This window comes from Theropithecus gelada, chromosome 20, assembly GCF_003255815.1.
Source record: "Theropithecus gelada isolate Dixy chromosome 20, Tgel_1.0, whole genome shotgun sequence".
Taxonomy (NCBI): domain Eukaryota; kingdom Metazoa; phylum Chordata; class Mammalia; order Primates; family Cercopithecidae; genus Theropithecus; species Theropithecus gelada.
In genome coordinates, this window is record NC_037688.1 from 24755274 (window position 1) to 24782462 (window position 27189).

General features: G+C 53.1%; 1 protein-coding gene across 1 annotated transcript; it reads left to right on the forward strand.

Moving 5' to 3' along the window:
• The first annotated feature begins 252 nt into the window (after positions 1-252).
• On the forward strand, positions 253-20621 carry CES4A (carboxylesterase 4A). The gene is given in 15 exon segments (XM_025370131.1): positions 253-413; positions 6241-6445; positions 6554-6692; positions 6866-6999; positions 7416-7569; positions 7682-7735; positions 8624-8643; positions 14101-14236; positions 14391-14429; positions 14961-15101; positions 15667-15747; positions 16109-16262; positions 17257-17385; positions 17611-17683; positions 19843-20621. Coding segments are annotated over 14 exon segments (1425 nt in total). The 5' UTR covers positions 253-413; positions 6241-6443; the 3' UTR covers positions 20012-20621.
• The last annotated feature ends 6568 nt before the right edge of the window (positions 20622-27189 follow it).

Sequence of the window (27189 nt, forward strand, 5' to 3'; positions counted from 1 at the left end):
GGTCACTGGCCACCACTTCCTCGGGTCAGTGATGTGGTCATCTTGAGATGAAGGCACGGGATTTCATGGAGATCACCAAGTCAGGAGAGCTGGAATTTGAAAACAGTGGGTCGGGAAGGGCTGTCATATCATCCAGGCCTCTGCAGGGCACTCATCCAGCCCTGCCTCTGGCTCAGCCTGAGCATGAGGCATTGGGTCTAGGGGCTGGCCACCAGCTAGGCAGGGCTGTCCATGGAGGTTATATAGCACAGCCCTTTAGAGATTGGTTGTGCTGAAGGGCAGGGATCTTATTCTACCTTCTGAAGCTTCTGTCCAACTAGTTATAAGGAGAATGGAGACAGCAGTGAGAGTGGAGTCCAGGGTCCTGGTTGGGGTGGCCTGTCTTCTCCTGACATGCCCTGCCACAGCCACTGGTAAGACAAACCTGCTGGGCCTGCAGAGGGACTTGGTGTGGAGGAGTCAAGATTGAGACAGGACAGGGAGCAGGGGGCAGACTGCTCAGGAAAGAGTCCTGTTTGGAGGCTGACCAGGGGTTGTGCATTCTCTCTGGGCAGGCGCTCTGCTCTTGCTATATTTGTTGTTTGTTGTTGTTTGTTTGTTTGAGACGGAGTTTCACTCTTGTTGCCCAGGCTGGAGTGCAATGGCGCGATCTCGGCTCACTGCAACCTCCGCCTCCTGGATTCTAGCAATTCTCCTGCCTCAGCCTCCTGAGTAACTGGGATTACAGGCACCTGCCACCATGGCCGGCTAATTTTTGTATTTTTAGCAGAGATGGGGTTTCACCATGTTGGCCAGGCTGGTCTCAAATGCCTGACCTCAAATGACCCACCTGCCTTGGCCTCCCAAAGTGCTGGGATTACAGGCATGAGCCGCTGCACCGGTCTGCTCTTGCTATCTTGAATGATGGCCAAGGGCAGTCCTGCCAGGGGCCATGATTGTCTTTATGGTTTTTTGTTTGTTTGGAGACAGAGTCGCGCTCTTTCACACAGGCTGGAGTGCAGTGGCTTGATCTCGGCTCACTGCAACCTCTGCCTCCCGGGTTCAAGCAATTCTCCTGCCTCAGCCTCCTGAGTAGCTGGGGTGACAGGCACGTGCCACCAGGCCCGGCTGATTTTTGTATTTTTAGTAGAGACTGGGTTTCACCATGTTGGCCAGGCTGGTCTGGAACTCCTGACCTCAGGTGATCCACCCACCTCATCCTCCCAATCTGCTGGGATTACAGGTGTGAGCCACTCCACCCAGCCTTTAATAGTTACAGTGTTTTTGCTGGGGTGATGAAACCATTTTTGTGACTAGAAATGTGGTAGTTGCATAACATTTGGAATACACTAATTGCCACTGAATTGTATGCTTTTTAATAGTTACTTGTATGTGAATTTCACCTCAATTTAAGAAAAAAATCAACATCAGTTCCCCCAACCCCACATCAAGGCTCAGGCACAGCCCTAGTAGGCAAGACTGGACACTGGCCCTGTGTTAGTCCATTTTGTATTGGTATAAATAAATACCTGGCGCCAGGCGAGGTGGCTCATGCCTGTAATCCCAGCACTTTGGGAGGCTGAGGTGGGTGGATCACCTGAGGTCAGGAGTTCAAGAACAGCCTGGCCAATATGGTGAAATCCTATCTCTACTAAAAATACAAAAAAAATTATCTGGGCATGGTGGTGGGCATCTATAATCCTAGCTACTCGGGAGGCTGAGGCAGGAGAATCACTTGAACCCAGGAGGCCAAGTTTGCGATGAGCCAAGATCGTGCCATTGTACTCCAGTCTGGGCAACAATAGTGAAACAAGAAGGAAGGAAGGAAGGAAGGAAGGAAGGAAGGAAGGAAGGAAGGAAGGAAGGAAGGAAGGAAGGAAGGGGGGAGGGAGGAAGGGGGGAGGGAGGGAGGGAGGGAGGGAAGGAAGGAAGGAAGGAAGGAAGGAAAAAAGGAAAAGGAAAAGAAAGAAAGTCTTGAGACTGGGTAGTTTATAAAGAAAAGAGGTTTATTTGCCTCACAGTTCTGCAGGCTGTACAAGCATGGTGCTAGCACCTGCTCAGCTTCTGGTGAGGCCTTAGAAAGCTTATAATCATGGCAGATGATGTCATCACATGGCAAGAGAGAGAGCAAGATAAATGCCAGGTTCTTTTATTTTTTTTATTTCATTTTCTTGAGGCAGGGTCTTACCCTGTTGACCAGGCTGGAGTACAGTGATGCCATCACAGCTCAGTGTAGCCTCAACTCCCTAGGCTCAATCGATCCTACTGCCTCAGCCTCCCAAATAGCTGGGACTACAGGCACGCACCACTATGCCCAGATAATTTCTGTATCTTTTGTAGAGAGAGGGTTTCACCATGTTGCCTAGGCTGGTCTTGAACTCCTGGAGTCAAGTGATCCACCCACCCACCTCGGCCTCTCAAAGTGCTGGAGTTACAGACATGAGCCACTACACTTGGCCTGCTAGGCTCCTTTAAACAACCGGATCTTCGTCTGGGCGTGGTGGCTAATGCCTGTAATCCCAGTGAGGGGTGACAACGTGCTAGCGGCCCTCGCTCTCGGCACCTCCTCGGCCTTGGCATCCACTCTGGCTGCGCTTGAGGAGCCCTTCAGCCCGCCCGGCACTGTGGGAGCCCCTCTCTGGGCTGGCCGAGGCCGGAGCCGCCTCCCTCTTGCGGGAGGTGTGGCGGGAGAGGCGCTGGCGGGAAGGCGGGAGAGGCGCTGGCGGGAACCGGGGCTGCGCGCGAAGCTCGCTGGTCAGCGCGAGTTCCGGCGGGCGCAGGCATGGGCTTGGCGGGCCCAGCACACGGAGCGGCCGGCTGGCGCCGTCGGCCCAGGGTAGTGAGGGGCTTAGCACCAGGGCCAGCAGCTGCGGAGGTTACGCCGGGTCCCCAGCACTGCCGGCCCGCATGCACCGCGCTCGAATTCTCGCCGGGCCTCAGCCACCTCCCCGTGGGGCAGGGCTCAAGACCTGCAGCCCGCCATGCCCAAGCCCCACCTCGTGGTGGGCTCCCCCGCGGCCCGAGCCTCCCCAACGAGCGCCACCCCGGCTCCGCGGCGCTCGGTCCCATCAACCGCCCAGGAGCTGAGGAGTACGGGTGCACAGCGTGGGAGTGGCAGGCAGCTCCGCTGGCTGCCCGGGTGCGGGATTCACTAGGTGAAGCCAGCTGGGCTCCTGAGTCTAGTGGGGACTTGGAGAACCTTTATGTCTAGCTAAGGGATTGTAAATACACCAATCGGCACTCTGTGTCTAGCTCAGGGTTTGTAAATTCGCCAGTTGGTACTCCGTATCCAGATAACCTAGTGGGGACTTGGAGAACTTTCCGTCTAGCACTCTGTCTAGCTCAAGGATTGTAAACGCACCAATCAGCACTCTGTTGAAACGGACCAATCAGCTCTCTTACACATCAGCAGGATGTGGGTGGGGGTCAGATAAGGGAATAAACGCAGGCTGCCCGAGCCAGCAGTGGCAACCTGCTTGGGTCCACCTTCCACACCGTGGAAGCTTTGTTCTTTCACTCTATGCAGTAAGTCTTGCTGCTGCTTGCTGTTTGGGTCCACGCTGCCTTCAGGAGCTGTAACACTCACCGAGAAGGTCTGTAGCTTCACTCCGGAAGCCAGCGGGACCATGAACCCACCGGAAAGAACGAACAACTCCAGATGTAGCGCCTTTAGGAGCTGTAACACTCACCCCCAAGGTCTGCAACTTTACGCCTGACAGCGAGACCACGAACCCACCAGAAGGAAGAAAGCCCCAGGAGAATGGAGACAGCAGTGAGAGTGGAGTCTGGGGTCCTTATCCTGGTGGCCTGTCTGCTCCTGGCATGCCCTGCCATAGCCACTGGTAAGACACACGTGCTGGGCCTGCAGAGGGACTTGGTGTGGAGAAGTCAAGAGTGAGACAGGTACAGGGAGCAGTGGGCAGACCGCTCAGGAAAGAGTCCTGTTTGGAGGCAGACCGGGGGTTGTGCATTCTCTCTGGGCAGGTGCTCTGCTCTTGCTATATTTGTTTTTGTTGTTATTGTTGTTTGTTTGTTTGAGACAGAGTTTCACTCTTGTTGCCCAGGCTGCAGTGCAATGGCGCGATCTCGGCTCACTGCAACCTCCGCCTCCTGGATTCTAGCGATTCTCCTGCCTCAGCCTCCTGAGTAGTTGGGATTACAGGCGCCTGCAACCACGCCCGGCTAATTTGTGTATTTTTAGTGGAGATGGGGTTTCACCATGTTGGCCAGGCTGGTCTCATACTCCTGAGCTCAGGTTACCCACTCACCTCGGTCTCCCAAAGTTCTGGGATTACAGGCATGAGCCACCAAGCCTGGCCTGTCTTTATGTTTCAAGGGGGCCTGAGATTTTTTTTTTTTTTTTTTTTTGAGATGGAGTCTCGGGCTGTGTCCCCCAGGCTGGAGTGCAGTGGCAGGATCTCGGCTCACTGCAAGCTCCGCCTCCAGAGTTCACACCATTCTCCTGCCTCAGCCTCCTGAGTAGCTGGGACTACAGGCGCCCGCCACCATGCCCGGCTAATTTTTTGTATTTTTAGTAGAGGTGGGGTTTCACCATGTTAGCCAAGATGGTCTCGATCTCCTGACTTCGTGATCCGCTCGCCTTGGCCTCCCAAAGTCCTGGGATTACAGGCGTGAGCCACTGGGCCCGGCCGAGATTTGTTTTAATCAAGTATAGTAAGACAAGCAGATATGCAAATGACTATCAGGAGGGAAGGAGTTTGCTCATAGTTCCCTGTGAACAGGAAGCAGGCCATGCCATACAAGGCCACAAAGGGAAGCACCAGGTGGCATTCGCCAGGAGGCAGAGGGAGCAGGGGGGAAATGTGGGCAAGCCCTTTTGCCATGGTTTCCGCGGGAAGGAGTAGGCAAGGCAGGCTAAACAGGTTTATGATTGGCAGCAGGCTCTGGGAAAAGGGGCTGTCCCCAGCTTCCTGGTACCTGGCTCTGTGGTGATTACGGCTGGTTGATGGCAGCCAGGAGCTGAGAGCTGTATAAAGGAGGTGGTTGGGATGTGGCTCTGGACTGGTTTGCATTTGCTCCCTAGAGAGTTGCCTGCCAATTCCAACTCCCCAGAGAGCTGCCTCCTATTTCCAGGAATTATCTAGCCTGGGAGAGGCAGTCCTCCAGTCTTAGTCTGTTTGTGTTGTTGTTGTAAAACAATACATGAAGCTGGGTAATTCACAAAGAAAAGAAGTTTAATTAACCCACAGTTCTGCAGGCCGTATAAGAAACATGGTGGTGCCAGCTGGGCACAATGACTCACACCTGTAATCCCAGCACTTGGGGAGGCTGAGATGAAAGGATTGCTTGAGCCCCAGAGTTTGAGACCAGCCTGGGCAACATAATGAGACCCCGTCTCTATATTTTTAAAAATAATTCAGGGCTGGGCGTGATGGCTGATGCCTGTAATGCCAGCACTTTGGGAGGCCCAGGTGGATGGATTACTTGAGGTCGGGGGTTCGAGACCAGCCTGGCCAACATGGTGAAACCCCGTCTCTACTAAAAATAGAAAAATTAAGGCCGGGCGCGGTGGCTCAAGCCTGTAATCCCAGCACTTTGGGAGGCCGAGACGGGCGGATCACGAGGTCAGGAGATCGAGACCATCCTGGCTAACACGGTGAAACCCCGTTTCTACTAAAAAAAATACAAAAAAATAGCCGGGCGAGGTGGCGGGCGCCTGTAGTCCCAGCTACTCGGGAGGCTGAGGCAGGAGAATGGCGGGAACCCGGGAGGCGGAGCTTGCAGTGAGCTGAGATCCGGCCACTGCACTCCAGCCCGGGCCACAGAGCAATACTCCGTCTCAAAAAAACAAAAAAAAAAAAAAGAAAAATTAGCCAGGTGTTGTGGTACGCACCTGTAATCCCAGCTACTTGGGAGGCTGAGGTCCTAGAATTGCTTGAACCTAGGAGTCAGAGGTTGCAGTGAGCCAAGATCGTGCCACTACACTCCAGCTTGATCAACAGAGCTAGACCCTGTCTCAAAAACAAAAAATAAAAACAAACAAGTGGGCAAGTGGCTGGCCCCAAGGCTCAAGGCCCCAGTGGCAGGCCCGGTCTGGCTTGGAGTGGAGTGGTAGTGACTCTCAGGCAGGCAGGGAGGAGGAAGTTGGGAGTCAACCTAAGACTAGGCTCACCAGATTGCTGGGAAGGTTACCAAGGTGCTGTGTGGTAAGTAGTGAGAACAGCCCGAGTGTTTGTCTTTCACTCCTTCCCCTCATGGGGGCTGCAAACTCACCCCATGGCCTCTCTGTCCTTCCCTCAGGGCCCGAAGTTGCTCAGCCTGAGGTACGTACCACCCTGAGTCGTGTGTGAGGCCGGCAGGTGGGCGTGAAGGGCACAGACCGCCTTGTGAATGTCATCCTGGGCATTCCGTTTGCCCAGCCACCACTGGGGCCTGACCGGTTCTCAGCCCCATGCCCAGCACAGCCCTGGGAGGGTGTGCGGGATGCCAGCAGTGCGCCCCCTATGTGAGTAGTGCTGGTGGAGGCGGGCAAACCGGCAGGTTACTGGGGGAATCCTGCTACTGGGGCTTGTGGGATTGAACAACTCGACCTCAGGCCCATCCTTGGCCACAGGTGCCTACAAGACATGGAGAGCATGAACAACAGCAGATTTATCCTCAATGGAAAACAGCAGATCTTTTCTCTTTCAGAGGACTGCCTGGTCCTCAACATCTATAGCCCAGCTGAGGCCACCGCAGGGGCCAGTAGGCCGGTAGGCACCCCAGAGGGCCCTGTCCACCCGATCCAGCTCCACTACTCCCACCTTTCCCCTCCCCGTCCCTGTTTCCAAAGCACCCTAGAGGTCCTGAGACTGCCCTGGGCTGGCAGGTGGGCAGCTGAGGTCTCAGGATCTTGGGGGTCACTGCCCCATGGCCACCTCTGCAGGTCATGGTATGGATCCATGGAGGCTCTCTGATAACTGGCGCTGCCACCTCCTATGATGAATCAGCCCTGGCTGCCTATGGGGATGTGGTCGTGGTTATAGTCCAGTACCACCTTGGGGTCCTTGGCTTCTTCAGGTGAGATGATGGGCCTGGCCAGAGCACTGCCTGCACCAAGGAGTGGCCAGCTCACCAGAGCAGCTGGGGATCTAGGCTGGGGACCAGAGCCTGAATGGAGGGCTGCTTACCCATGCTGTCTAGGGCAGAGAAGGGTACCCCCAAACCTCCACCCTAGGAGAGTGGTCCAGCCAAAGCCAGAATTATACAGTGAACTTGGTCCCTGTAGAGGGCATTGATTCCTGGGCTGAAGCCCAGGTTCCAGCAGGATATGGGACAAAGAGCAACAGGCCCTGGAGATGCCAACCATGGATCCCAGTCAGGCCAGACCTGGGGAGCAGAGAAGGGTCTGGCATCCTGGTGGCTAATTCAAAGCAAACCTGCAGAGGCTGGCAAGGAGCCAGGCTGAACTAACCATTGCCCCACACTGCCCCCAGCACTGAAGGTGAGCATGCACCTGGCAACCAGGCCTTCCTAGATGTGGTAGCTGCTCTGCGCTGGGTGCAAGGAAACATCACTCCCTTCGGGGGTGACCTCAACTGTGTCACCGTCTTTGGTGGATCTGCTGGTGGAAGCATTGTCTCTGGCCTCGTAAGTCACCATAGGGGACTGGCAGTGGTGGCCAGGAGGGCTCTGGTGGTCTCAGAACTCCCAGCCCCTCTGCCCTCATCTGACAGCCACCTGCTGTCTCCACTGCACCCAGGTCCTGTCCCCAGTGGCTGCAGGGCTGTTCCACAGAGCCATCACACAGAGTGGGGTCATCACCAGCCAAGGGACCATCGAGTCTCACCCCTGGCCCCAGCTCAGGTCTGCATTTCCTTCCCTCTCTTACTCTATGTGTGCCTCCCGTACCCCACTCTGTGCTGGCCCTGGGGTCTCAGAGTAGTGGGGGTTGCTGGCAGGGAACTGCCTGTTAGCAAAGAGGAGCCCACTAGGATGAAGGAGGAACAGAGGAAACAACTGCTGCATTCCAGCATGTGGGCAGTCAGGGAGGGCTTCCTGAAGGATACCACCCTGAAGCACATCATCGTTGGCCCTTTCTCCAGGGTGGGGTCTTGAGGAGCACCCTTCTCTGCCCCAGGCAGCATGGTGGAGGGGGTCTCCATTCCCAGCCACCTGCTGCCTGAGAGCTCTCCATTCAGGCTCCAGATCCCCACCCTACATCCTCATTGTAAGGCCTTGTGAAGAGAATCCAGGGGAAGCCACAGTGGGAACTACATCTGCAAAGGCTGCAGATGTGGGAGAGAGTGACAGGTCCTGCAGCAGCAAGCTCTCAGGTTAGGGGACAGGGCAGGAAGTGAAGGCACTAGAGAAGTGGGGGCCATGCCTGGGAATCAGGACCATCCCCTGGGGTGGGAGCTACCTAATGTTGCCACCCCAAGGAAGGCCTAGAAGCAATCTGACTCGCCATATGCCTAGGACGAGTCCTGGTCAGGCTCTGTCTGTTCCTCTGTGAGCCCCAGACTACAACACAGCCAGGCTCCTGGCCCTGGCCCACCTCCTGGACCCTCACCATGCTCTACGACTAACATTAGTACAGGGCTGCTCCTCTGTCCCCATGTGGCTAGCTGGAGGCATACCTGGGTCTTGGCCTGAGCCTGGGGAGTGGGGCTGGAAAGTGCCAGGCCAGAATTCTGGGTAAGAGACAGCATTGGGCCGAGCATGGTGGCTCATGCCTGCAATCCCGACACTTTGGGAGGCCAAGGTGGAAGGATTGCTTGAGCCCAGGAGTTTGAGACCAGCCTAGGCAACATAGTGAGACCTTTGTCTCTATGAAAAAATTTGCCAGGCATAGTGACTCATGCCTGTGATCCCAGCTACTTGGGAGGGTGAAGTGGGAGGATCCTTGAACCCAGGAGGTCAGGGCTGCAGTGAGCTGTGATCGTTGCACTCCAGCCTGGGTGACAGAGTGAGACTCTGTCCTTTTACAGGACTAAGGGGCTTCAGCAGGTCACTCCTGGCCTCCAAAGGCACCCTGGAAGGAGAAGAGCTGGGTTTTGCAGGATAACTAGGAGTCATCTGTCCCTTCCCAGACCCTTTGCACTTAGTGCTGTGTCAGGAGTCAGTCCTTACACAAAATTCCCCCCACTCCTATCGTTTGTGTTTTCTTCTCTCTCTTTTTCTGTCTCTGTCTCTCTCTCTCTTTCTCTCTCCCTCCCCCCCTCCCTCCGTCTCTCTCTCTCCCTTTCCCTCTTTTTTGAGACAAGGTCTTGCTCTGTCATCCAGGCTGGAGTCTTTGTGTTTTCTTCTTTCTCTCCCTTTCTTCTCTTTTCTATTCTCTTCTTTCTTTCCCCTCCCTCCCTCCCTCCCTTCCTTCCTTCCTTTTCTTTTTCTTTCTCTCTCTCTCCCCTTCCTTCCTGTCTAAAACAAAAAAACAAAAAACAAAACTGAAGCTTATTCTGATTAGCTAAAATGTATGTGGTAAGCCCTAAAACAAACACTTAAAACAATGATGACAAAAACAAAATTAAAAATGCACAGTGAAATAAATCATTAAAGAGATTAGGCCAGGCACGGTGGTTCATGCCCATAATCCCAGCACTTTGGGAGGCTGAGGCAGGCAGATCACTTTAGGGCAGGAGTTTAAGACCAGCCTGGCCAACGTGATGAAACCCCATCTCTACTAAAAATACAAAAATTAGCTGAGCGTGGTGGCATATGTCTGTAATCCCAGCTGCTCAGGAGGCTGAGGCAGGAGAATCGCTTGAACTCAGGAGGCAGAGGTTGCAGTGAGCCGAGATCATGCCACAGCTCTCCAGCCTGGTGACAGGGCGAGACTCCGTCTAAAAAAGAAAAAAAGAAAAAAAGAAGAAAGAAAAGAAACCAACAACAGCATTGTCAGTGACTTAAAACACCATCGGGACCAGTTAGCTCATGATATGGGTCTGAAAACCCATATGGGCCCTAGGCCTGCCTGTGGTCACACAGTGAGTTATTCTCAGTGAGTTGTGCAAAGCCCCACCCAGATGCAGGCACAGGCCCACTGCCCCCTCCCAGCGGACAGGCCTCTGACTCTTACCCAGGTGGGTGGGTGGTAGCATCTCTGATTCCTTTCCAGGGCTCCGGGGGTTCTGGAGACGCAAACCTGCGGACACCTAGAAGAGGTCTGGAGAAGGGGACTCCTAGAAAGACTTGGATGGGTGTCTTCCCCACGTGCATCTGTTTTCCTTGCAGGGTTCTATATTTGGTGACCACTTGAGGCTTCAGGTATCAGTAGGAAGGTATCAGTAGAGATAGGGTTTCATTATGTTGGCCAGGATGGTCTTGATCTCTTGACCTCGTGATCCACCTGCCTCAGCCTTCCAAAGTGCTGAGATTACAGGCATAAGCCACCACGCCCAGCCTTGTTGTTGGTTTCTTAGAGGAGAGCTCCAGGCAAGGGGGGGGCTGTCACTGACCGTGCCCCAGCACCTGCTGGGGAGCTGCATTTTCCCGAATGTGTCTGAGGGGCAGTGTTCACTCTCACATCACCCTCCTGACCCATTCCGGAGCTCTTCCCTCTCTCTGGGGGCTGAGGCCTGAGTCACAGAAGCATAATTGGAACAATGACTGCCCTTTGAAGCACAGGGCTTGGCAGTTTACCCAGAACAAGTGTATTTACTATTTATTCAGACTATTGAGTAATCCACTGTCCAGAACATTCTGTGGCAATCATTAACAATGCTCAGCATCAGTTGGTTAAAGCACAGGGTTTAGAAAAATGTCTGAGAACCTGGATATCAGCTGATATAAAAAGATACAAATACCACCCTAGGTGTCTAGCTGTTAAAAACAGGTTGTTGGCTGGGCATAGTGGCTCACACTTTTAATCCCAGAACTTTGGTAGACCAAGGCAAGAGGACTGCTTGAACCCAGGAGTTCAAGACCAGCCTGGGCAGCATGGCAAGACCCCATATCTACAAAAAAATTTTTAAAAATAGCTGGGGGTGGTGGTGAGCACCTGTGGTCCCAGTTACTCTAAAGGCTGAGGTGGGAGGATCACTTGATCAAAGCCCAAGAGGTCAAGGTTGTAGTAAGCCATGAGTTGCCACTGACAGCACTCCAGCCTGGGCCACAGAGTGAGACCCTGTCTCCAAAAAAAAAAAAAAAAAAAAAAGAAAAGAAAAAAAAAAAGAAACAGGTTGTCCACTGTTAGAACACGACCAGCAGTTACTAAAATACCAGGGTGTTCATTGTCAGAACATTGGCTGTCACTGGAAAGATCCCAGTTATCCTGAACATTCTGTGACTTATTTAGAATCCCAAAGATCAGGTGACAGAACATGGGATGGCCACTGTTAAGACCTTGGAGATCAGGGATTTAGAGGTTAGGACATTCACTGTATAGAAGTCTGAGTGTCAGTTGTTAGAAACTGACTGTGAGCTGTCAGAACAATGCCTGTTTGGAAACAGAGTGTCAAGTGTGAGAATTTGTGGATTGCTCAGAATAGCCCATGGGTGGTGGTTGCAGTGGGCAGCGGGAGAGAAGGATGCTGCAAAGATAGTAGTTTCTGCCTGAGTAGTTACCGGGGAGGTGGAAGGAAGGTATCAGACTCCAAATTTATTTAGAAAGTAAAATTGACAGAATTTGCTGGAGAATTGGATATAAGCCACAAGGGAAGAAGAGGAATCACTGATAATGACTAGTTTTTGGCCACAGCAGACAAGGAAATAGGGGTACCATTTATCAAAATGAGGAAGACTGGAGCAAGAGCAAGTTTGGGCAAAATAGGAATTCATTTTGAGCCAGGAGCAGTGGCTCAGGCCTGTAATCCCAGCACTTTGGGAGGCCGAGGCAGGAAAATCACTTGAATTCAGGAGTTCCAGACCAGCTTGAGCAACCTAGTGAAACCCTGTCTCTACAAGAGATTTAAAAAATTAGCTGGGCGCAGTGCCGTGGTCCTAGCTACTTGGGAGGCTGAGGTAGGAGGATCACTTGGGCTTGGGAGGTTGAGGCTGCAGTGAGCTGTGATCATGCCACTCACTCTTAGCCTGAGAGACAGAGTGAGACCCTATCTAAAACACACACCCACCCACACACACACAGTTCCTTTTGGGGCCTGTTAAACTTGACGTGCTGACAGATATTCCATGTGGAGGGCAGGTAGGTGGCTGGAGAGAGGAGACAGAAGGCAAACTGATCATCAGCACATCAGTGATATGAAGCCCCTGGGCCTGGATGATGGGAGAAAGGATGGTCAGAAAAAAAAACTGAGGGTCGATGACTGGGCACTCTCATGCTTAGGCCTGGAGAGGAGGAGGAACCACTAACAAGGTGGCAGGAAAATCAGGAGCACGGGGTTTTACAGAAGCCCAGAGAAGGAAAGCTGTTCGAGAAAGAGCATCTGACCGGGCGTGGTGGCTCTCACCTGTAATCCCAACACCTTGGGAGGCTGAGGTGGGAGGATCCCTTGAGGTTAGGAGCTCTAGACCAACCTGAGCAACATAGTGAGACCCTGTCTCTACAAAAAATTTAAAAATTATCCAGTGTGATGGTGCGTGCTTGTAGTCCTAGCTACTTGGGAGGCTAAGGATCACTTGAGGCCAGGAGGTCAAGGCTGCAGTGAACTATGATCATGTCACTGCATTCACCTGGGTGACCCTGTCTGTAAAAAAAGAGAGGAGGCTGGGCACAGTGGCTCACGCCTGTAATCCCAGCACTTTGGGAGGACGAGGCAGGTGGATCACGAGGTCAGGAGTTTGAGACCAGCCTGACCAACATGGCAAAACTCCATCTCTTCTAAAAATACAAAAATTAGCTAGGTGTTGTGGCATGTGCCTATAATCCCAGCTACTCAGGAGGCCGAGGCAGTGAGCTGATATCTCCCACCTGAACCCAGGAGGCGGAGGTTGCAGTGAGTCAAGATCGTGCCACTGCACTCCAGCCTGGCCGACAAAGCGAGACGCCGTCTCAAACAAAAAAAAGAGAGAAAGAGACAGAACAAAAGGGAATATAATGTGGTCAACCATGTTGAGGGTTGTCAGGGCAAGTAAGACAATGACAGAGATTTAGCTAGATGGATGTCACTGGTGAGCATGGCAGGATGGCTCTGGGGGTGGGATGGACACAGAAGCCTTGGCTATTCATAGTCCCAGTTCCTGGCTATCAGAGCCCTGGCTTTCCTAGTGAGAAGGTAGATGTGGTTTACTAGACAGCATTCTAATACCACATTAGCTGCTGCCAAGAAGTCAATCAAAGAAGACAAAAAACAATCTATAGAGATACAGATGCTGATACCTTGGAGAAACTGGGTCTCTCCTGGGAGTGGAGGGGAAGGCAGCCTGTTAAAAAGTTTGGCCTGAGGGAAAGAGAGATGGGATAGTTGCTGGGAATGTGGGTGGGGGTGGACAGGTTTGGCTTGAGGAGTGTTGGAATGCTGTAGGGAAGGACTGGTGAAAGGGAGCAGTGACGCTCTGGGAACAGGCTAGGCTAGGACAACAGCAGAAGGGAGCAGAGGAACAAGGCGAGGCAAACAGGGTGTACTGCACCCCAAATGGTCCAGGCCCAGCTGTTATGAGAATAGACACCTAGGGGTTGGGCCAGCAGGGAGAAAAGGCGAGGTGGCCAGAGAGCCCATGCTCCAAAAATACCCCAAATATCCACACAGTATAAGGCACTGGGCTGGGTGCCAGGACTCAGATGAGTCTACCTCCATTCCTGCCCTTGGGAAGAGCATGGTCACTTGGGGAGGAAAACAGCCAACTGAAATAACTCCAGCCAGGACACAGTCAACAGCAGACAGGAGGCCGGGCACGGTGGCTCATGCCTGTAATCCCAACACTTTGGGAGGCCGAGGTGGGCAGATCACTTAAGGCCAGAAGTTCGAGACCAGCCTGGTCAACATGGTGAAACCCCGACTCTACTAAAAATACAAAAATTAGCTGGGCATGATGGTGTGTGCCTGTAGTCCCAGCTACTTGGGAGATTGAGGCAGGATAATTGCTTGAACCTGGAGGCAGAAGTTGCAGTGAGCCAAGATCGTGCCACTGCACTCCAGCCTGGGCAACAGAGCAAGACTCCGTCTCAAAAAAAAAAAAAGTGGACAGGACATCAGGAGTCACAGAAGAAGAAGTGACCAGCAAAGGAGACACCACTTGAGCTGGGCCTTAAACAGGGCTCAGCAAGGAGGGGCAGAATGGAAGCACCCCTGAGCATCCCTTCTTCTCTCTATAGAAGGTTGCCCACCTGGCTGGATGCAACCAGAACAGCACACAGATCCCGGTAAACTGCCTGAGGGCACTTTCAGGGGCCAAGGTGATGTGTGTGTCCAACAAGATGGTAGGTAGAACATTCCAGCTGCCTGACCTGGCTACCTGAAGGCCATCCTCCTATCCTGGTACCCAGCCACCCCCAACTACTTCCCCAGGGACCCTGTCTCAAGAGCACACTGGGGAGACTTCCTTTAACTCTGATCCCTTCCTCTCCACCACAGAGATTCCTCCAACTGAACTTCCAGAGAGACCCTGAAGAGGTAATCAGGCCACATTCTGCAATTTGAGTATTTACTGAGCACTACTTTGTGCCAGGCACTTGGGATACTTAGGGAATTGTTCAGGCCAAGATCCTTTCCCGAGTGGAGCTGATGTTCCAGTGGGGAAGGACGATAAACTCTGTAAATAAATATATTATCCACCTCCTTAGAAGATAAGTGAATAGCAAGGAATGGAGAGGGTAAAGGGGTTAGACATGTTGGGAGGTGTGGACTTTGAAATAGAATGGATAGGACAGGACTCAGTGAAGTGAAATTTAGCAAAGATTTTCAAGAGGTGAAGGAGTGAGCTATACAGATACCCGCGGTAAGCATCCCAAGTCCACGTAGCTTGGTCCTGCCTATCCTGCTCCCCTCCCATACCCATCCTCCTGGGGCTCACCATGCCAGCTCCAGTCTTTTTGCAATCAAAGAGCCTAGGCTAGAGCAGCCTCTGAAGGGGCACCCTCATCCTCGCAGGGACCCTGGGAGGATACTTGAGGAGACTGGCTGGAAATGCCCTTTGCCTTGTAGATTATCTGGTCCATGAGCCCTGTGGAGGATGGTGTGGTGATCCCAGATGACTCTCTGGTGCTCCTGACCCAGGGGCAGGTTTCATCTGTGCCCTACCTTCTAGGTGTCAACAACCTGGAGTTCAACTGGCTCTTGCCTTATGTAAGTGAGTAGGAGTTCAATTGGCTCTTGCCTTACGTGAGTACCACAGTGGAGGCAGGGAAGGATGCCTCTTGGACAGTGCTGGGCACCAGGTCAGATGCCAGTAGCCCTTCTGGGGATGCACATATATTTGGGAGCCTCCTGTAGTCCCTGTACAGTAAAAACTGGCCATGAATGTTGGAGGGGAAGAAGGGCAAAGTGTGGCCTGTTGGAGATTTGAGGGCCATAAATTCTCAGATCATAGTTTAGTTGGCTTATGATGTTCATTCCCAAGCCTCTAGGCAACTGCAAATCCTGAAGCCCTCCCTTGCTCCTGGGTCAGGGTAGATGCCCCAGCTCAGGAGGGACCCCCGCTCAGTACCACTTCAGCTCTAGCCCAGGTGGTAGTGATGAGTAGGATGGGAGCAGGCGGGCAAGAGAGAGTCATGGGCCCTTCCTGGGCTGTGTGCTGTGTCTGAGAACTCATCATTAGATGGGCAAGACCCTTGGGGCCTTTGTGGCTCTGGCCAGAATCCCTCCTAATGCTCAGGCCTGACCCACACTGGGGTCCTTGGCTTGTGAACAGATCATGAAGTTCCCGCTAAACCGGCAGGCGATGAGAAAGGAAACCATCACTAAGATGCTCTGGAGTACCCGCAGCCTGTTGGTGAGGGACCCAGCTGGCAGGGGTGCTCAGTTTGGACAGGGCTGACCCCTGTTTTTCAACCTAGTAGCTACTCTCGGCAAAGGGGCTCCCATCCAGGGTAAGGATCTTTCTTGGAGGGCCTGGGTTTTGCTGTGGGATCAGATGACTGCTTATAGGTAAGGTGCTCAGGGTCATAGGGGAAGTTATGCAGCAAAATTCGGGGTTACAATCTGCAGAGATGGAAACTTTCCCAGGAATCTCCCTTTTTCCCCTCCCAGGCCAAAAACTCCTGGGGGGCTGAGCCTGGATCCAAGTCACTGGTGGGCCCACCTCTGGCCCAGCTGGCACCCAGGCCTCAGATAAGTGTGGCCTCCCCACCCAGAATATCACCAAGGAGCAGGTACCACTTGTGGTGGAGGAGTACCTGGACAATGTCAATGAGCATAACTGGAAGATGCTACGAAACTGTATGATGGACATAATTCAAGATGCCACTTTCGTGTACACCATGCTGCAGACTGTTCACTACCACTGAGGTATGTGGGGTCCCCATGAGTGGCCACACTGGCCCTGTCCACTCTCCAGGTGTGCTGTTTACCAACTGGGCTTATTGACTGCTCCCCAACCCTCTCTCTACTTCTGGGCTAGTGTAGGATTCTAAAATACCACAGAGGAGGCAGTATGCTATCAACTATAAGAGAGGAAGGGGCCAGAAGCGGTGGCTCACGCCCATAATCCCAACACTTTGGGAAGCTGAGGCGGGGCCGGATCATTTGAGGCCAGGAGTTCTAGACTAGCCTCACCAACATGCTGAAAACCAATCTCTACTAAAAATACAAAAAAATTAGCCAGGTATAGTGGTGCATGCCTGTAGTCCCAACTACTCGGTAGGCTGAGGCAGGAGAATTGCTTGAACCCAGTAGGGGGAGGCTGCAGTGAGCCAGCATCACACCACTGCACTCCAGCCTGGGCAACAGAGCGAGACTCCGTCTCAAAAAAAAAAAAAAAAGGGTATAAGAGAGGAACTGTTCTTCCTTAGGAACAAGGGCAACCTCAGACAGTACAGAGGAGAAGCTCGGGGTGGTCAGGGAAGGCTTCCTGGCTGAAAGGACAGGCTTAGGGGCACCGTGAAAGTCCAGGCTGACTGGGGCTAGGGGAACATGTGGGTGACAGGTTAAAGTAGGGGCTGGAAACTGCAGACACCGAAGACCCTTCAATAAGAGGCCAAGAAAGGAAGGTTCAGAACAGGGAAAAGGAAGGCTTCCACGATCCTGGCCACAATCCTGTGAATTAGGTTTTAGCATTCTCAGTCTGAAGATAAGGAATTATTGATACAATTCAGAGAGGTAGAGCTACTTGCTTTAGATCATACAGCTAATGAATAACACAGACAGGATTCAAGTCTGCTCCCTTGATTCTGAAGCCAAAGTTCTTTTTCCTGCTTGGTGCAGGTTAGTGGGACACACGGGGTGGATGAGAAGCCTAGGCTGAGGCTTTTCCTGCAGCCCTCCTCAGTTTCCCTCTTCACAGATGCCGGACTCCCTGTCTACCTGTATGAATTTGAGCACCACGCTCGTGGAATAATTGTCAAACCCCGCACTGATTGGGCAGACCATGGGGATGAGATGTACTTCCTCTTCGGGGGCCCCTTCGCCACAGGTATAAAGGCCCCACAGAACACCCCGACTGGGTGTCCAGTTTTCCACCTCTGTATGCAGACCCACCCCTCCATCGGCTGGCCACAGAGAGCTTACCAGTTCCTAATCTGTGATGCTCTCCCAAATGAAAGTCTTCTGCTCTGGAGGCAGCAAAAGTAGCAAGAGTAGGGTGGGATGTCAGCATCCCCTGCTCTGTCTGAAATCCCACATCCCATTCTGCCCCCAAGACTTTCCACAGGTAAGGAGAAGGCACTTAGCCTCCGGATGATGAAATACTGGGACAACTTTGCCTGCACAGGGTGAGTCTACCCCCCAACACATTTGGCCATTCTACCTGCCCAGTGCTGGACCCAATGGCCAGCTGCTTCGGATATTTGCTCCAGCATGTCCTACAGGAACTGCCCAGTTGACCCAACCAGAGTGCCCCTTGTTCCTCAGCTTTCCCCAGTCACCAGATCCTAAATGTCTCCAGAATGTGTCCTTCTTGATCCATGACCCACACTCTTCATTCACTCAAGCATTCCACAGTCATTCACCACTGCTCTCTTTTGGGCCCAGCCCCAGTACTGGGAGCTGGAATTCAAGGATATTGCAGACATGAGCCCCATCCTCCAGCAGCTCACCACATAAAATCAGGAAATTATAATCTGGCACGCTGAGAGCTGTACTGGGGGAGCACAAGGCATGTTGAGAGCATAGAGGAGGTGTCTGACCCAGTATGGGGGCAGGCGACATGTAAAGAGAGCTTTGGATAGCCTTGTGACTATTTTCTTAAAAGTTTCACTCTGTCACCCAGACTGGAGTGCAGTGGCGCAATCCCAGCTCACCGCAACCTCCGCCTCCCAGGTTCAAGCGATTCTCCTGCCTCGGCCTCCCGAGGAGCTGGGATTACAGGCCACCACGCCCGGCTAATTTTTGTCTTTTTGTAGAGATGGGGTTTTACCATGTTGGCCAGGCTGGTCTTGAACTCCTGACCTCAAGCAATCCACCCACCTCAGCCTCCCAAAGTGCTGGGATTACAGGAATGAGCCACTGTGCCTGGCTTCTCTCCTTTCAATCCATCCGGATGATACTCAGTGTCTTTCTTTTTCTTTTTTTTAATTTTTTTGAGACAGTCTCACTCTGCTGCCCAGGCTAGAGCGCAGTGGTGCAATCACAGCTCACTGCAGCCTTGACCTCCCAGGTGATCCTCCCACTTCAGCCTCCCAAGTAGCTGGGACTACAGGCACACACCACCATGCCCGGCTAATTTTTTTCTTTTTTTTTTTTTTTGAGACGGAGTCTCGCTCTGTCACCCAGGCTGGAGGGCAGTGGTGCAATCTCGGCTCACTGCAAGCTCTGCCTCCCGGATTTATGCCATTCTCCTGCCTCAGCCTCCCGAGTAGCTGGGACTACAGTCGCCTGCCACCATGCCTAGCTAATTTTTTTGTATTTCTAGTAGAGACGGGGTTTCACCATGTTAGCCAGGATGGTCTCGATCTCCTGACCTGGTGATACACCCGCCTCGGCCTCCCAAAGTGCTAGGATTACAGGCGTGAGCCACCATGCCTGGCCTAATTTTTGTATTTTTTGTAGAGATGAGGTCTTGCTATTTTGCCCAGACTGGTCTCCAATTCCCAGGCTCAAGCCATTTTCTCACCTATGTCTCCCAAAGTGTTGGTCTTACAGACGTTAGCCACCATACCCAGCCCAAGGGTTCTTTCCGAAATAACATCTGACCAAGTCACTCACCTGCTTAAAACCCTTCATGGCTTCTCTGCCTCAAGATAAAGTCCGAGCCCCTCAGCCTTGCATGAAAGGCCTTTCAAAATCTTTCGTACGTCATCTCCTTTCCACTTCGATCCCTTTCACACACACTCTGTTTTTTTTTGTTGTTGTTGTTGTTGTTGTTGTTTTGTTTTTGAGACAGAGTCTTGCTGTGTCACCCAGGCTGGAGTGCAGTGGCGCGATCTCTGCTCACTGAAATCTCCGCCTCCTGGATTCATGCCATTCTCCTGCCTCAGCCTCCCAAGGAGCTGGGACTACAGGCGCCCACCACCTCGCCTGGCTAATTTTTTGTGTAGTTTAGTAGAGACAGGGTTTCATCATTTTAGCCAGGATGGTCTCAATCTCCTGACCTCGTGATCTGCCTGCCTTGGCCTCCCAAGGTGCTGGGATTACAGGCGTGAGCCACTGCGCCTGGCCACACACACACTCTGTTTTTACCTAACTCTTGACTTGTGCTTCCTCCAAAAGCCTTGGTCTTTTATATCTCTCAACCTGGCACATACGGTTTGCTCTGCTTGGAAGGCCCACCCCAATACACACTTTCCTACTCTTTCTTAAAGATCTAAGTATCATCTCTGTAAAGCCCTCTGGAACCCCAATTCCCAAGGGCAAATTAAATGAGGGCAGGGTGAGAGAAAGAAGCATGATAAAGAGGAACACACGTAATCCTCTCTTTTTTTCTTCTGGGCAGAAATCCCAATGATGGAAATCTGCCCTGCTGGACACGCTACAACAAGGATGAAAAGTACCTGCAGCTGGATTTTACCATGAGCATGGGCATGAAGCTCAAGGAGAAGAAGATGGCTTTTTGCGTGAGTCTGTACCAGTCTCAGAGACCTGAGAAGCAGAGACAATTCTAAGGGTGGCTATGCAGGAAGGAGCCAAAGAGGGGTTTGCCCCACCATCCAGGCCCTGGGGAGACTGGCCATGGACATACCTGGGGACAAGAGTTCTACCCACCCCAATTTAGAACTGCAGGAGCTCCCTGCTGCCTCCAGGCCAGAGCTAGAGCTTTTGCCTGTTGTGTGGGACCTGCACTGCCCTCTCCAGCCTGACATCCCATGATGCCCCCTACCTCAATGTTGACATCCAGTTAGGCCAGGCCCTGTCAACACCATACTGTGCCCAGCTCTCCAGCCTCAGGACAACCTCTCTTTTTCCCTTCTTCAAATCCTCCCACCCTTCAATGTCTCCTTGTGGCTCCTTCTTATGGGAGGTCGACCCAGACTGCCACTGCCCCTGTCACTGCACCCAGCTTGGCATTTACCATCCATCCTGCTCAACCTTGTGCCCGTCTGTTCACATTGGCCTGGAGGCCTAGGGCAGGTTGTGACATGGAGCAAACTTTTGGTATTTGGGATCTTCTCTCCCACCCACACTTATCTCCCCCAGGGCCACTCCAAAGTCTATCCACAGGGATGTTCTCAATAAAGAAGTGTTGATTTGACCTGAATTTCTCCACCTATAAAATGGGTGCATGAGGTGAATGGTGTCTCAATTTGAGCCCTGGGAGAAAGGGAGTGTTGCTGCCTGTTCCTTAGTGGGCTGTGCCTGGATGCTACACTCAGTCAAGGGGTGCTACTGCAAAGTTGCCTGGGGTACAAAACACTTGCCTTTTGCCTTCATGGTCTCAAGTGCACCCCTCAGAACAGTAGGACAGCCACACCCCACGCTCACTTGTCCGTCAGTTTAGGTCTTACTGCTGCATCCAGATTCCTCTGGCTTCTCTTGCAGCCCGTGCATATCCCAGCCTGTCCCACAGTTTTGTTTCATTGTTTTGTGGGCTTTTTTTTAAAGTTTTTTATTTTTTGAGACAGAGTTTCGCTCTTGTCACCCAGGCTGGAGTGCAGTGGCGCGATCTTGGCTCACTGTAACCTCCACCTCCTGAGTTCAAGCGATTCTCCTGCCTCAGCCTCCCGAGTAGCTGGGATTACAGGTGCCCGCCACCATGCCTGGCTAATTTTTGTATTTTTAGTAGAGATGGGGTTTCATCACATTGGCCAGGCTGGTCTTGAACTCCTGACCTCAGGTGATCCGCCCATCTCGGCCTCCCAAAGTGCTGGGATTACAGGCATGAGCCACCATGCCTGGCCACTGTGGGCTTTTTGGTGGTAAAATACATATGACAGATTTTACCATTTTAACTATTTTTGTTTTTTGTTGTGAGATGGAGTCTTGCTCTGTCACCCAGGCGAGTGCAGTGGCGCCATCTCGGCTTACTGCAAGCTCTGCCTCCTGGGTTCACGCCGTTCTCCTGCCTCAGCCTCCGGAGTAACTGGGACTACAGGTGCCCGCCACCATGCCCGGCTAATTTTTTGTACTTTTAGTAGAGACAGGATTTCACTGTGTTAGCTAGATGGTTTCGATCTCTTGACCTTGTGATCCGCCCGCCTAGGCCTCCCAAAGTGCTGGGATTACAGGCATGAGCCACCATGCCCAGCCCCATTTTAACTATTTTTACATGTACAGTTCAATATCATTAATACATTCACATCATTGCACAACCATTGCCACTATTCTGTCTTTAGAACTTTTTCATCATCTAAACTGGAACTCTGTACCCATTCAACAATGACTCGCTGTTACCCCCTCGTCGTAGCCCCTGGTAACCCCTATTCTGCTTTCTGTCTCTATGAACTTGACTCTTCCAGGTGCTTGACATAAGTACAGTAATGCAGTATTTGTCCTTTTGTGTCTGGCTTATTTCACTTCACATGATGTCTTCAAGGTTCATCCATGCTGTAGCATCTATCAGAATTTCCTTCCGTTTTAAGGCTGGATAATATTCCATTGCAGGTATATACCACATTTTGTTTATCCATTCATCCAGTGATGGGCATTTGGGTTCTTTCCACCTTTAGGCTATTGTGAATAATGCTGCTATGAACACTGGCATAGTGTTCCACAGTATTTTTGTCCCAAAGTAGTGTTGATTAGGTCCTTTATTCCCAGAGGTTCCTGAGTCTCTGGGGCAAATGGAAGCTGCATAGATCTGTGGGACGAGGCCATCTAATTCCCCATACCCCAGGATCTAACCCCCAAAGCAAAGGGATGGTGGAGGAGGGGGGAAGCCCCTTCCAAGCAAACAATCCTCACAACGACCATGGATCTTATTATCCCCATTTTACAGATGAAGAAACTGAAGCATTGAGACATTGAAAAGCCTTGCCCAAGGGCCTGAGCTGGTGGAGACAGAGCAGGAATTGGGTCCAGGCCAGCCTGAGGCACCCTGCCACCTCCATCCAGACCTGGAGCAATCCCTGAGGAGGGTGGCTACCACAGGAGATGGGGCAGCTCTAGTCTCAGGAAGCACAGCCGGAGGATGTCGCAGGCAAACAAACAGCCACTCATCAGTAAGGAGCCAGAGTGAGGGCTGCTAGTTCAGCCCCCGGAAGGTGGTCCTGGGGCAGCCAGTGCAGAACTCAGCAGGGGCTCAGCTCCAACTGAGCCAGATTTCACTCCAGTGTCCACAAGGGACGTTGTGACCTGGAGGTCCTTGGCTACTCACCCTGGGGCCTGCTGGCACAGCCCAGGAGCTAGCCCAGGCCTGCCTCTGATGGTTCCTCCCGATTTCTCTCCTGACAAAGATTCTCTCGTTGACCAAACTCTACTCAGACTTTCCTGAACTTTTTCAGCTAGGCCTGACTTTTTAGCAAGATTCCTGCTAAGTCAGTTTAACCAGAGCCCCCCATCCTTGATATCTGATCACCTTCCATAATCTAATTAAGTTCCTTAGCCTGGGCCAGGTACGGTGGCTCACGCCTGTAATCCCAGCACTTTGGGAGGCCGAGGCAAGCAGACCACTTGAGCTCAGGAGTTTGAGACCAGCCTGGCCAACATGGTGAAACCCCATTCTACTAAAAATACAAAAATTAGCTGGGTGTGGTGGTGGGTGCCTGTAATCACAGCTACTTGAGAGGCTGAGGCAGGAGAATCACTTGAACTCGGGAGGCGGAGGTTGCAATGAGCTGAAATCGTGCCATTGCACTCCAGCCTGGGTGACAGAGCAAGGCTCTGCCTCAAAAAAAATAAAAAAACAAAAGTTCTTTAGCCTCTATTATCCCCAAGGTGATGTCTGGTCACCCTGGCCTGGCTGCAGCAAGAATCCTATTGGATGGGCTTAGCCAGAATTCCCCCTTTATCTCTGATGTTTCCTCTCAGTAATTTTCCATCCACTGACCCCACCTTGCTCCTTGGCTATAAATTCTTACTTGTCCATGCTGTATTCAGAGTTGAGCCCAATCTCTCTCCCCAACTGCCTGACTGCAAAACCCCACTGTGGCAGTCCTTATGTCAATTTTTTTTTTTTTGGAAACAGGGTCACCTCTGTTGCCCAGGCTGAAGTGCAGTGGTGCAATCACAGCTCACTGCAGCCTCAAACTCCTGGGCTCAAGCAATCCTCTCACGTCAGCCTCCCAAATAGCTGGGACCACAGGCAGGCACTACCAGCCTCGGCTAATTTTTTTTTTTTTTTTTTTGAGACGGAGTCTCGCTCTGTCGCCCAGGCTGGAGTGCAGTGGCCGGATCTCAGCTCACTGCAAGCTCCGCCTCCCGGGTTCACGCCATTCTCCTGCCTCAGCCTCCCAAGTAGCTGGGACTACAGGCGCCCGCCACCTCGCCCGGCTAGTTTTTTGTACTTTTTAGTAGAGACGGGGTTTCACCGTATTAACCAGGATGGTCTCGATCTCCTGACCTCGTGATCCGCCCGTCTCGGCCTCCCAAAGTGCTGGGATTACAGGCTTGAGCCACCGCGCCCGGCCGCCTCGGCTAATTTTTAAAAAATGTTTGGGTCTGACATGGTGGCGCATGCCTGTTATCCCAGCACTTTGGGAGGCTGAGGCAGGAGGACTGCTTGAGCCCAGGAGTTTGAGACCAACCTGGGCAACACTGCAAGACCCCATCCCTACAAAAAATATTAATTAAAAAAATTAGCCAGTTATGGTGGCACATGCCTGTAGTCCCATCTACTCAAGAGGCTGAGGTGGGAGAATCACTTGAGCCCAGAAGGCCGAGGCTTCAGTGAGCTATGATCACACCACTGCACTCCAGCCTGGGTGACAGAGTGAGAACCTCTCTACCGCCTTGTCCTCCAAAAGTGCTGGAATTACAGGTATGAGCTACAACTCGGCCCCTATGCCTATTTCGATGCTCCTGAATAAAGTCTGCTTTACTGAGCTTTAACAAGGATCATGAATGATTTCTCTTGAACGCCCCTCCTCATGCTCTCTCACACGGGTCTGTGGGGAGGGCAACTGCTTCTAAGGGCCACCTACCCAGGGCCCTCCTCCCCAAATTGGAGGAAGTGCAGCTGAGCAGGAGCCAGGGCTTTGTCGGGTCTGGGCTGGCTGTGGCAGATATGACAATCATAAAGGGCTCTGGGGAAACCCTAGAACCCTCCCTAGGAGGGAGGACAAGCCTGGGAGAACCCCAGTGGGCAGTCTGAATGCTGGGCTGGCCCCTGCCTCCCACAGCCCTGGCTCCACACCCTCCCCATACACCCAGGAAGGGGTCCCTCTTCCAGTCAGCTCCTCCCCGGGTTGCACTGCTGGATGACGGAGGCGGGAGGGCTACTTACTACTGCCCCATTGTCCCACCTTGTCTTCCTGTCCCCACTCAGGTCCTCCCACGGCCACCCGGAGTCTCTCCTGAAGCTCTTGCCAGGCCCCATCCCGCGTGGATCGGTGCGCACAACAGACTGGATCTTGGTGAAAGCCCGAGAGAACACTTCTGAGTCTTGCCCCCAGCCGCCCTCCCCATCCCCCGGGTTTCACACCAGCCGGCGCTATCGCGGGGACGAAGGAGTGCGGGCGCTAAGCTCTCGCGGGCACAGCGCACACACGCGCCCCCTGCTGGCCGGGCCGGGCCGGGCCGCCCACCTCCGGCTGAGCCTGGCTCCCGGCTCCGGAAGCAGCTCCCCAGCTTCTCCCCCGCCACGCCCCCACCTTCCACCCTGGAAGCAGCAATTACCGGCCCAGGCGGCTGGGAAAGGGCCAATTAGCGCAAGAGACGCGGCCCCTCTGCGGGGCCCCTGCTGACCGCAGCCCACGCAGCGCTGCCTCTGCCGCGGGCCCCCAGGCTCCCGTCGCCCGCCCGCCTGCCGCAGCCCTCCCGGCCTGGCCGACAGCGCTGGCTGCCTGGGAGCCCCGGGGGACACGCCGTCCGGCCTCCCGCCAACTGCAGTCACGGATCCAACCGCCTGGCGCTGGCCCAGAGCCTGGGCGGACGTGCGGGCGCCGGGAGCTGAATCTCGCCGCCGGTCTCCAGGCGGGGGCGGCTCGGCCCAAGCCTTCTTGCCTTCTCATGGCCCTCCTTGCTGCTTCTGGACCTCCAAGGCCCCGTTCTGGGCTGGCCGACTGGAGCAGTTCCCCGCTGGTGGCTATGGCAGAGCCAGGCTTTGGAAACCCACGGCCGGTGCTGGATCGTGCCCCGCGACAGGCACGTGGGCAGGGTGGAGGGTGGGCAGCACAGGGAAACAAGAACTCATTAGTGACAGTGAATGCATGAACTTCCTCCCCTGGTTCCCTCCCGTGCGCAACCTGACTTACCCACCTATAGGCTTTGGGAGACCCAAGAGGGATGGGTCCTGTCCTCCAGGAGCCTGCGGGCTGCATGGGCAGAGGCTCCAGGAGCTTGGCTAGGACCCTAAGCTAAAGAAAGCCCCGAGGTCCAGGAAGGGAGGCATCCGATGAAAAAAAAGGGGCTGGAAGAGGGAGTTGTAGGGGACAGATGACACCACGTCAAGGCTTTCCCTTCCCCCAACGAACCCCCTTGCCGCTGTAGCTGGTCACACTGGGGCCCCGGAGTAAGGGACAAAGTGGGCCTGAGCGCAGTACATCCTCTGCAGGAGGCTGAAGTTTCTAGAACAAGAAGTGGGAGAAGGTTCGTAGGAAGGTCCACAGGTGAGGTTGACCAAAGAGATCCTGCTGTTTCCCCATGGGTGCCACAAGGGACTGGGTTAGAAGAGCTGAGGCTGGACCAGTCCTGGATGCAGTGACCTTTTCTGTGTGTTCTCCCTCTGCTCCCTCAGGTCTGGAGGGCTGGGAGCCTGCTACGTGCTCTGGAACTTTACTCAGGTCTTGTTGAGCCAGACTTTCTTTGGGAAAGTGTAGCCCATGTCTCTAAAAGAACCAGAACTCCTTCTTTCCACCAAGGTAATTAACTGTGTGGAGAGGGAGAGAGCCCCTTTCAGAAATTGGGGGATGCAGACTGAACAATGAAGGAACATAGCAACAATGAAGGAACATAGCGACAATGACACCACCTTGAGTCCAATGGAATGAGGTGCAGCTGCATTAAAGAATGAGGAAAGGGACAGAGATAGGTATAAGAGACAATGGAACGATCAGCCAAGAAAGTCAGGGGGTTGGCCGGGTGCCACGTGACTCACACCTGTAATCCCCGCACTTTGGGAGGCTGTGGCGGGCAGATGGCTTAAGCTCAGGAGTTCAAGACTAGCCTGGACAACATGGCAAAACCCCATCTCTACGAAAAATAGAAAAATTAGCCGGGCATGGTGGCATCCCCATGCAGTCCCAGCTACTTGGGAAGCTGAGGTGGGAGGATGGCTTGAGCCTGGCAGGCAGAGGTTGCAGTGAGACAAGATTTTTTAAAAGGCTGTAGTCCCAGCACTTTGGGAGGCCGAGGCAGGCGGATCACCTGAGGTCAGGAATTCTGGACCAGCCTGGCCAACATGGCAAAACCCTGCCTCTACTAAAAATACAAAAATTATCCAGGGTCGGGCACGGTGGCTCAAGCCTGTAATCCCAGCACTTTGGGAGGCTGAGACGGGCGGATCACGAGGTCAGGAGATCGAGACCATCCTGGCTAACACGGTGAAACCCCGTCTCTACTAAAAAATGCAAAAATCTAGCTGGGCGAGGTGGCGGGCGCCTGTAGTCCCAGCTACTCGGGAGGCTGAGGCAGGAGAATGGCGGAAACCCGGGAGGCGGAGCTTGCAGTGAGCTGAGATCCGGCCACTGCACTCCAGCCTAGGCGACAGAGCGAGACTCCGTCTCAAAAAAAAAAAAAAAAAATTATA